Here is an 11,819-nt window from a genome sequence, read left to right on the forward strand (position 1 = left end):
ACATTCTGTCTACAACTTACTGAGACACATGCTGTGACAGTGCATCAGTTATCACACTTAAATGTAATATTACATCTGGCCACATTGCTAAACTTTCACACAAGCTGGAAGCAAGATCAAAATAAGCTAAGTGATTTGATGTCATTTCATTTCATTTGAAAGGCTTATAACTCTATTTTAATTTTTTTTCACATAGCAAATAGTTAGAGTATGGAATGAACTACTTGGAACTGTTGGGGGGAAGGCAGGTTCATTTGAGGCATTGAAGAGGGCATTGGATGTTTATTTAGATAGAAATGGTGTGCAGGAATATAGGGTAAAGGCAGGAGAGTGCCACTAAGGAATGGAAGCAAGGCAAACACTATGGGCAGAATGATTTCCTTCTGCACCATGTTAATTCTGTGATTTTGGGAACTGGGGAAGATGTGCTCTTCCTGTTATTCGTTTCAGGTTTTGAGACCATTTGTTTGAGTTTCCCCAAGTCTAAAGCATTTAAGGAGAGTTATATACAAACATTATGGAATAATCTGATTAAGTTACATATTGAGGGCATATATTGGCTCATTTAAAAACATGAGACTAGTATTGTAAGAGCTGTGAACCCGATGACCTTGATCAGTGTGCATTGAAAGATTATCCTTTCATACTTGTCCATCTTATCGCCAGGAAAGGAGATTTAAATAATGGCCAGCAACATCTGCACAATTGCCACTCAAATTTGGTTGGACTCAAATCAAATTGAGCAAATTGATTAAGTTTAAATGAATTGTGTCTATAATTATATTTGAGAGTTGAAAAAATTTTATGTCCCTTCAATAGTTCACTCATCACAAAACATTCTCTACCTGAAACAACTAACCACATTCCCTAACCTTGTTCCCACTGACAAAATTCCCACCTACTGCAAGAATTTGGGGCACTTCACCAAATTGTCCTCAAAGACTCAGGTACGTCAATGTTCACGACCAGAAGATTCCACTTTTAATCACATCTAGTTGCAGTGACTAGCAGTCATTCGAACCCTGTCAAGGTTTTTTGACTAGCTGCTGCAGCAAGTATATATATTGATCTATCTATGGTTAAAAAAAAACACAATTAGCAATCAAAAGAAATCACAGGGCCATGTCCTTTTCTACTTCAGTAATTAGTTAGTCAAAGACAGAATTAATTTAGACCAATTAAAAATAAAGACCAAGAGTTTTAAATTGATCAATGGACCTCCACTGTTTAAGAAAGTCCAAAGAATGAATAATAATGTAGCTTTTCTGATACTGGAGGATGTTCAAGGCTCAACAATCTTCAACTGCTTCATCAAAGAGTTTTCTTCTGTCATGAGCTCAGAAATAGGCATGTTCACTCAGGACTGCCCAGTGCTCAGCACAATTCATAACCCCTCAGATTATGGAAAAACCTGTGTCCAAATGCAGCAGGACCTGGGCAACATTCCAGGGGTTGGGATGTTCAGTTTTCATTCCATTTACACCACACACCAGGAACTGATGATCTCCAACAAGAATGAATCCAGCCCCTTAAAAATCAACATCACTCTCACTGAATTCACCACTAACAACTTCCTGGGTGAGGGGATGATCATTGATCAGAAACTTAACTGACTAATCATATGAATACTTTTGCTATAGAGAAGGTCAGAGACTTGGATTTCTACAGGAAGTAAATCATCTCAGACTCCCAACACCAATCCACCATCTACAATGCTTATATCAGGAATGTGATTGAATGTATTCCACTTCCTTGGAAGAAGACAATCAATTCCAATAACACTCAAGAAGTTCAAAACCATAAAGCAGTTCATTTGAATGGCATCCCACTCCACCACCTTAAACATGCACTTCCTTCACCACCAGATTGCAGTGGTAATGGATTATACCGTTTATAAGATGCACTACAGAAACTTACCATGGCTCCTGCAACAACATTTTCCAAGCATGCAGCCTCCACCACCTGAAGGACCAAGGACAGCTGATACTTGGAAATACTGCCTACACAGTGTTCCCCTCCAAATTACACACCGTCCTGATTTGGAAATGTGCTGCTGTTTGTTCACCATCATTAGGTCAGAATCCTGAAAATCCCTTCCCAACTAACACATGGACTGCAGTGATTCAAGAAGAAAGTTCGCCACCATTTCTCCAGCACAGTGAAGGATGGCCAATAAATACAGCTCTTTAAAGCAAATTTCATGTTCTATAAGCTGAGAAAAAGTTATCACAGGTATATTTGGAATCACACAAGCTTTCTGAGCGCAGCTCTTTCATCAGATGCCGTGAGACAACAGGGCATACATACGCATAATCTATAGGCAGAGAGATCAAGGGCAGGGAAATCAAAATATCATTTAACTGATGTCAGTGGAGAGTCAGACAATTAGTCTCTGCAGGTGGCCAAGTGTATGAGATGGTGTGTAAAGTGTTTATAAAGTCAATGTCAGTGCTGTGCTGTCATGGCAATCAGGCAGAGCCACAGAATATACAAAGGTGATATCTTAGGTCAGACACTGAATTGTAGGTGTGAAGTTTTGTCAAGAATCAGTCCTAGAGTTTTAACCTAGAATGAGGCCGGTCTTATTTCAAAAGCTGGAATTTATAAGATGCCACACTGACTGACTGCGACTAAAAATTGTGTGTTTTTTAAACAAAATTGAATGTATCTGCAAATATACAAACATCTTGGATGAAATGATTCGCTGCATAGATTTATGTATGTTTGTCTGTGTGTGGGAGAGAGAGTGTATGTGTGAGACCATGAGTGAGTGTGTGTGTGTGTGTGTGTGTGTGTGTGGTGGCGTCACCTGTCGTGCAACATGAACACAAGATCATGGTTGAGCCCGGGTACAAAAGTTGGCTGTCAGTTTTAGCAATTCTACGTTGTCATGTATCTCAGAGTCTGCCTTGGATGACATTTACCTGAAGATCGGAGGCTGAATGCTCTTGACCGCTGAGGTGTTCCCTGACTGGGAGGGAATGTCCCTCTGTGGCAATTGTAGCACAGTATCTACAGTACACAGCACTGATATTGACTTTATAAACACTTTATACACCCGTCTAACACTCTTGGTCGCCTGCAGAGACTTATTATCTGACTGTCCATTCACACCAGTTGTATGATCTTTCGATCTCTCTGCCTATAACTCTGTGTCTGTGTGCCCTGCTCTCTGACCGGACCTGACGTAAGTGCTGCGCTCTGAAACCTTGCGTAATTCCAAATAAACCGGTTGGATTATAATCTGGTGCCGTGTGACTTCTGACTTTGTCCACCCTAGTCCAACACCAGCACTTCCATATCATGGCTATCAAGAACCAAATACAAGGAATTCAGGCCATGATACACAGCAATTCATCTGTAATTAGTATTTTTTAATTTGTATGCTATTTATGACATATCAAAGTCATCGCCAGTGACTGTGACAGTAGATCATGTTCTCCTTCTTCAACTAGCTGCAACCAATGACAGCAAAGCAATAACTGAATAAAACACAAATAACTCAAAAAAGTAACTCTTATGAAGTTTGTAACATCGTGAGCCAGTGACGGTATTCTATGTTGACAGAAAACTAGCAGCATAACGACATTGTTCAACATAGTTTTGGAATTTAGCTTGCAGTTCGTCAAGTTTGGAACTTACACAAGCTCAGAGCTGCCTGTTAGTTTCAGATTTGGATGTTTCACTCTCAAATGTACATCCTAAACAGACATATAAAATGCAATTACAACACAAAACTGCATTTTTGTTAACTGTACATTCATAAAATAGCTTTAATTAATGAATAAATTATATCATTATATCTTTCACATTATAGCTCTGTAGTTCTCTGACCGTGCATTATGGATTTGGATACGCTATGCTTGTGTTTTGTTGTTTAAATGCTATTCAGAGGAGCTACTTTCAGAAAGATTCGAGAAAACTTTGGGTAGAAACTCATCTCAGACAATTGAGAAAATTGGCATTTTTTAGTTTTGCTGCCCATCATACTCAGTGCCCAATATCATACTCCATTATAGCTAAATGTTACTTTCTGGCCCTGATACAAGTTTTCCAAAGAACAGGCTAATTCAATGGTTCAGTTAATGAGGTTATCTTAGTCTTTTTAATATTTGGAACATTGCTAAAACTTCATACAACAAATGTTAAGTTTATGTACTGATCTATTTTCGTTGTATTATGCTTAACCTCTGCTGGTTTGTTTTATACTGAATGATTAACATGGCACTCCTGGTTTCTGTTAGACTCTGCAGGAACATGGTAATATAGAAACCAGGCTCAGCCGTTCATCCCCTGGGGCTTGGTCAGTTTTGTTTGTGAGTGTGGCTGGTTCACAATCTAACTCTATATACCTATGTTTGTCCCATATCCTATAATATCATGGAGAAACAAAAATCTCTCAGTCTCAGACATAAAATTAACTATTGATCTGCATCATTTACTATTTGCCGAGGTGAATTTCAAAATTGTGTCAACCTTTCTCAATGGAAGTTTATTTTTCCAATTCCCTCCTAGCAGGTCAGGCTGTGATCTTTCAGTTATACCCAATCATAGACATCCAAGCAGAACTAGCTTGTTTCTCTCTAGCCTGTTTCTTCCCCTAAATAACCTGAAAGCTTCTACATTTCTCAGAATACAAGCCTAATTTATTTAATGGTTCTGTGTAATTTAATCTTTGGAGTTCAAGAATCATTCAAAAATATACTTCAACACCAAAATATCTAGCGTGGTGGCTCAGTGGTTAGCACTGCTGCCTCAGAGCACCAGGAGCCCATGTTCAATTCCACCCTCGGGTGACTGTCTGTGTGGAGTTTGCACATCCTCCCTGTATCTGTATGTGTTTGCTCCGGTTTCCTCCTACAGTCCAAAGATGAGCAGGTTAGGCAGTTTGGCCTTGCTAAATTGCCCATAGTGTTCTGGGATGTGTAGGGTAAGTGGCTTATAGGGGATTGGGTTTGGGTGGGATGCTCTGAGGGTCAATATGGACTTGTTGGGCCAAAGACCCTGTTTCCACACTGCAGGGAATCTACTTGTTTAAAAAATCCTTCTTAAGTCATGCTGTCCTGAGCAATTCCCAGCTTTCCAGGAACAGTCTGACCAAAGTTTTGTATTGCTCTAGTGTAACATTTATGCTCAGGTGTTCCATCCTCCAGTTATCAAGACTGGCATTCCATTAGTTGATCATTTTCTGACCTTGAATACCTATTGATTTGTGCTACACTACATTGGTTTGTTTTGGCTTGCGATACAATGTAATGCCAACAACATCATTCCATTACCCTCTTTCACAACCTCTCCCTTTGCCTGGGGCATGGTGACCCTCAAGTTAAACCACCACCTGCTGACTCTCTCTAATGAAAGGATAGCTTTTCAGTTGGGGAGGACTGCAGTCACTTTACCAATTGTATTTTAGCGGTTTGCATTAAACTAATTGTTCTTCTAAGTTTCTAACTTACATTATAAAAGTCCCTTGCAGTTTATTGTAAATTGTTCATTGCACACTGAGAAGTTTTCAATTCCAGAAATGTTTCTTTTCAAATCCAACTTTTTTGTGAAGAATAAGCACCGTGTCTTAAGGAAACATGTCCAGTTATTTCTAAGTGATATTATTCTATATTTTGTAATCAACATATTTAGAGATGCTATTACACACCTCTGGAGTAGTGTATCCCGGACCTCTTGGTTCAGAGGTAGGGTTGCTGCCACTGATGCAGATTGTACAGATGCAGCATGATATTATACTAAAACATATATGTGGATGAGGATCACCTATCCCCCAGGAACCAGCATATCGTCTGTATGCCAGTTACATTCTCTGGAATAATTGTTATATTTCAAATCATGACACATCATTAAATAAAGTTATTTAAGGTATATGCTGGTGATGTCAGAAGACAGAAATTGATCAGGGACAGTCACAATAAAACCATATGCTTCCGATTTTAATTGAGATTTAGCAACAGGCAAACAACTTTTGTGGAAACGTAGTAGTGTCCCTATCTCTGACCAGGGAGTTTGGGGTCAAGTCCTACCTTCTGAAAGGAGTATAATTACATTTCTGACCAGGCCGATTAGAAAATATCCGGCAGCATGCAAAAGCCACAGTTCCCTTGATCGAACCAGAGAAATGGCACAACACAGAACGGGGCCATTTGGCCGATCTTGCCCATGCTGACCCAAAAATCATTTGAAGTAACGTCCTGTCTGACCTAATGCTAACGGAGATACAACGCACAAAAAAAACACAAAAAGACTTGTCAATATCAGATTCCCCTCCAGTGGAGATTTCCCGTTTCCATGTGAAGGTTTCAGTTCAGGCACCAACTCGCCAGTGAGTGAGACATGGGGCTTTTTTGCTTGTCTTAACGAAGAAAGAAAGAAAGACGGGGAAAAAGAAGCTGTTAGCCTCGGGCTGCACCTTACCAGCATTCCTGAGCTTCCTGTTCCTGAATACAGACATGATGACCAGGACATTGCCCACAATGTCCACCACGATGGTGAAAATCAGCACCGTGGCCAGCGCCATGGTGAGTTCTGGGGACGCTGGCTGCTCAGCGACGGGGGAGACCAGCTCGGAGCAATTCCCATCTCCTGACATGTCCAGGATTTTAGTTCCTTTCAACCAGAGACCATCCAAAACTTCGTTCTTCACTCCCTGCCGTCCGGAAGGACATTGGGTTGTTGAGTTTGTTTCAAAAGAAGGAAACTCCTTTATGTCCCAGCCAAATATCTTTCGCCTCGCTGTTTCCTTAAGGGCGTCTTTCTATCTCTGTTCTCGCTCTAATCTTCATGTTCATCCCGGATTTCTTTAAGCAAGTTAACTTAAACTGGCTCCACTTTAGTGCCACCATCTCATTGGAGGCAAAGTGGGAGCTGCTTCCCAGCTGAGTATTTCGTTTTTTGTGTGGGTGTGTGTTGGAATGTGGGTTTCGGGGGTTCCGAATTGAGAACTTGTTCATGTGTTTTGTTTTATTTTTCTTCGTTGCTTCCAAGGCTGTCCTGTTTAGACTGGGACGTGTTTCTGACCAGCGGGATTTAAGGGAGCTCTCGCCACCTCCACACTGCTCGACTCCCCCTTGTGTTGGGATGGCTGTGGCCGATGGAGCAGCATTACTGGAGTAGGGGACCTGTTTGTAAGATAATACTCCCCTCCCGTGTCGCTTCAATCCTCGGAGGAGACGGTGCAAAACTCAGAGAAACAGCGCCACCAAGTGAGGCCCAGCAACTCCAAGCTGGAGCTGGTTAGTGAAACGTTCGCCAATTCATTTTCTTCCTAAAGGATCGAACTAGCCCGCACCACTTGCTACCTGGAACTAAACCATATGGATGAATTCCCAAATCTTATGCACAAGAAGATGGGTATATGTCAAACAAAAATCGTTACTCCACCCTCCAATCTCAAATCGAAAATCTTTCATTAGAAACATCTTCCAAAAGCCATTCACTGTGTAATGTTCTGCAAATTATAATCGTCTGATTTAAAATGGGCATTTAAAATTGATGAAGGGGCTGCTTTATGATTACGAAAAGAGAAAGATGTGGCGTTTTTAGCGTGTCAACAATGTTTCTTTTTTATCTCCGTGGCACTTTATCTTTAGGTCTAGACACTGTGAGAATGTCACTCATGCATCCTGCACTCAGCGAACTCCAGCAAGCAGCAAAGTTATTGTGGCCCAAATAATGTTACTTTCCCGGTTGATTGAGGGATCATTTTGGTTGAGATTAAGGGGAGCAGTGCAAATCCTCTTTTCTTCTTGGGAACGATGCCTCAGAGTCAGATGAGCTAACCCAGATGGGGATCTCATATTAATAACTGATACAGGGCGTGCCTCCCCAAGTCCCTCGGTATCGCAGTGAAATCTCAGTTCAGATTGTTTCAGGATGATTGGGACCAGCAGTGGGACTGAACCAGAAAACTTGAGATTCACGAAAGCTATTCGATTAGATTGAATGGGCTAGGGAGGATTGGGGGTTCGGGGGTGGGGGTATCACCATTTAAAGTTAACTGAAGGGAGACCTGAGTTGGTGGTCCTACTTGCATCAGAGAACAGAACTGTGACTTAGAATTCCGACAAACCAAAGTTTGGTTAGAAAAGGTAGTGGTCAGAGGTAGTAGGAACTGCCGATGCTGGAGAATCTGAATAATGTCAGCTTTCCTGCTCCTCTAATGCTGCTGTGTTCATCCAGCTCTACACCTTGTGATCTCCTGGTTAAAAAAAAGTGTGATGTTAATCCAAGACAAAGTAATCTCCTGGATTCCTTCAGATCATCAAAAGGAGGGGCAATAAATTCGAAACTTCCCTGATTTCGTTTGGCTGTGTGTTTTATTTTCAATGTGTGTCAGCAGCTTACGAGGCAGATGTCACAATCACACAAAGGCGAAATACTGCAAATGCTGGAAATCTGAAACTAACACAGAGAATACCAGAGAAACATGGCAGGCCTGGCAGCGTCTGTGGAGGGAGATGCAGAATTCACATTTTGAGTCCAGAAGAATCACGCCGGACTTTAAACATTGACTCTTGTTTTTCTCCACGGATGCTGCCAGATCTGCTGAGTTTCTCCAGCACTTTCCCTGTTTGTATTCGAATCATATGGTATGTGGATGGGCCAGTAAGTATTTAAGGGAAAGGACAACATTATCTCATTTATTTAACTAACATAAAACTTCATATAAATCTAGAGTGTCACCTTATGGTAGTGATTGCGAAAGACTATATTTGTTCACCATGGCTTCTGACTCAGCGAAACCAATAAAATCCGGACATGGTTAATAACTAGTTTTTTAGGTCAGAGCCTGGAGGTTACCTGCGTCACATCATATTCTTTGAGTCCTGCCTCACCATTCATAGACACAACAGCTTTCATTTTATTACATTCGGTCTAAAGGGCAAATACTGATGTCCTCAGGTTTATGAACAATATATGACTACTTTTATTACAGACCCCGAGCAACGCTTTATCGAGAGTGAAATGTGCGAGAAAACTGCTGGGAAAACAAAACCAGAAAAATACCAGAAATGCACAGGGAGCAAAGATAGGTCAACATTTCGCATCAGTATTCTCAAGATGTTGAAACAGCAACAAGCTTCAGTAAGTGATTGAGTCACATGAAACCCAGTTAGATGATGAATATGATGAGTTGAATTGTCAGTCCTATGGAAGATGTGGCTAAACTTTCATTTGCACGTTGCACTTGGAGTTTGTGCTGTTAGAAACGCAGGAGATGTGATAGCAGAGTTGCAGCATTGTACAAAGGCTTGGCATAGACAAGCAGTGAATGCAGTACAGCTTCAGGAGCAACATCACATGGCATTGGTGAATCTTGTATGGCATTGTGGGAGGAAATATCCCATCGGATTCTGTAAAATGTGCCACATGTGCATTTATTTATCTGTTCTCCCACACATCACAGAGAAAAGAAGGGAGTTTTCAAATTTATTATCTTAAGCAGAAAGAAAACCACAATCCTTTCAAAGGATCATTCAGCACAGAGGGAGGCATTTGGCTCATTGTGCCTGTTTCAGATTTACAGTCGACCTCTCTCGTTAACCCCACTACTTTCTTTTCCCATAGACCTGATTATTTCCTTCCGTTCAATTATTTATCCAATCTTTTTTGACTGTTCTGATCAAGACTGCTTGGACCACCCTTTCAAGCAATGTATTTCAGATCATAACTACCAGGTGTGCAAAAGTGCTTGCTTGTGCCATTTCTGCTACTTTTATGTGACATGCGTGCCCACCTTGTACTATTTGGCACTGGAAGATGGTTCTGTTTGTTCACTGCATCAAACTACTGTTGATTATAAAGGTGTTCCACTAACTTTCTCTGCTCTCAGCGGAACAACTTGAGTGCTTCTAGTCTTTCCACATAGCTGCTGCTTCTCATCTCCATCTCTAGTAAATCTCTTCTGCAGCTTCTCCAATACCCTGATGTTCTTTCAAAATTGCATAGCTCACAATATTCTGGTTAAGGCTTAACCAGAGTTTAATGTTTGGAGGTTGATGGCTTGCACTAGGGTGGACAACAATGTTGAGAATTCTCTGATGTTTGCCAGGAGCACCCCCAGCGTGGCAGCCCTTACTCCATTTACAGCAGTGGGTTGGGAAGGTGCACAATGATTGGTCTCTGTTTCCTCCTCTCAGCCAGCTGAGTTGTATGTTTCTGCTTCGCCTTTTCCAACGGCACTCCAAACAACCAGTCTCTGGAGGTCATACCCATCAACTGTCTCCCAGGTGCGAGCACACATGTTGCAGACCCTCCAGCTGTCGTGCCCAAACTGACGGAATGCGGATGACAGTAACCTGAGTGAGAACGCCACACTTTGGGTGCACCTTTCCCCATCTTCAACACAACCCTCTGCAGTAATGCATTTTTAACAACTTACACCGGACAGGAGAAAAGGTGGAACAGTTTCCACCTTCAAGATCCAGATATATCCTTGAGATCTCTTGGCAAGACAAGATCGCAGACTCAGAGGCGCTCGAGGGTGATAATTCCATCAGCATACACTTATTAAACCTAAAGATCTTCTCTCAGTTTAGGCATGACAGCTGGAGGGTCTGCAACATGTGTGCTGGTTTTGGATCACATGACAGCCTGCTGGTGATTGTGGAGTCCACATCAACAAGATCCAGTGTCACATTGTTAATGCTGACAGACAGTGGGATGGTAACATCCTGCACCATGATGGTTGTCTTCCTGATTCTGGTGGTCAAACCAACTCTTCAACAGCATGAGGCATTTGTCCTTTTGCTGGTGAAGGTGATCCTTTGATGTGGAATGTTAGTGCAGCATCAACCATATACAGCAAATCTCTCATGGAGATTTAGTGCACCTTTGTCTTGGATCAGCAAGCAAGATTGAACAGTCTTCCATCTGCTCTGAGTAGACATCCCCCTGTAGGTAAACAAAAGGTTAATGACAGCGGGTAAGAGAAGAATATACTAGAGTGTCAGTGCTGAAATCTGACCCTCTTTTGATAATCTCACAGGGGTGATAGAACACAGAACATAGAAAATTACAGCACAGTACAGGCCCTTCGGCCCTCGATATTGTGCCGACCTGTCATACCGATCTCAAGCCCATCTAACCTACACTATTCCATGTACGTCCATATGCTTGTCCAATGATGACTTAAATGTACTTAAAGTTGGCGAATCTACTACCGTTGCAGGCAAAGCGTTCCATTCCCTACTACTCTCTGAGTAAAGAAACCGCCTCTGACATCTGTCCTATATCTTTCACCCCTCAATTTAAAGCTATGCCCCTTCGTGCTCGCCGTCACCATCCTAGGAAAAAGGCTCTCCCTATCCACCCTATCTAACCCTCTGATTATCTTATATGTTTCAATTAAGTCACCTCTCAACCTTCTTCTCTCTAATGAAAACAGCCTCAAGTCCCTCAGCCTTTCCTCGTAAGACCTTCATGATCTTTCTCATTGTCTCATCATAGAAAGAGTAGATCGCATTGAGCAGCTTCAGCTGCAGTCAATTGACCCCAGCAGCTTAAATAGATCCTTCAACTGCGTTGGTGAGGTCAATAAAGGAGATGTACAGTGATCTTCTTTGTTTAGGCTATTCCTCTTGCTGTTGCTGAACTGAGAAGATCACACCAGTTGTAAATCTTTCAGTTCTTCACTGGGTTTCAGGGAAGATGTTTTCAGCCTGGATCTACAGTCTTACAAGAACAACACAAGCAAATATTTTTTCTCACAATGCTCAGCAGAAAAACACCTCAATAGTTGTTGTAATTGTTGAAGTTAGCTTCAGACAGGGTCACAATCCTTGTATCACACTAACTACAGGGCCCTGTTC

The 11,819-nt window shown here is 41.7% G+C and overlaps 1 protein-coding gene across 1 annotated transcript in view; it reads right to left on the reverse strand.

Annotated features, from left to right (window-relative positions):
• The window catches only part of LOC125458965 (melatonin receptor type 1B-like), a gene marked incomplete at its 5' end in the record, with an annotated part of 143,551 nt that extends 132,392 nt beyond the window's left edge, over window positions 1-11,159 (reverse strand). The window contains 2 exons of the mRNA XM_059651272.1: window positions 6,424-6,540; window positions 11,123-11,159. Coding sequence (XP_059507255.1) covers window positions 6,424-6,540; window positions 11,123-11,159 — 154 coding nt within the window. The remainder of the gene's footprint in view (window positions 1-6,423; window positions 6,541-11,122) is intronic.
• Between the last annotated feature and the right edge of the window lie 660 nt (window positions 11,160-11,819).

The sequence above is a fragment of the Stegostoma tigrinum genome, chromosome 15 (genome assembly GCF_030684315.1).
Source record: "Stegostoma tigrinum isolate sSteTig4 chromosome 15, sSteTig4.hap1, whole genome shotgun sequence".
NCBI lineage: Eukaryota > Metazoa > Chordata > Chondrichthyes > Orectolobiformes > Stegostomatidae > Stegostoma > Stegostoma tigrinum.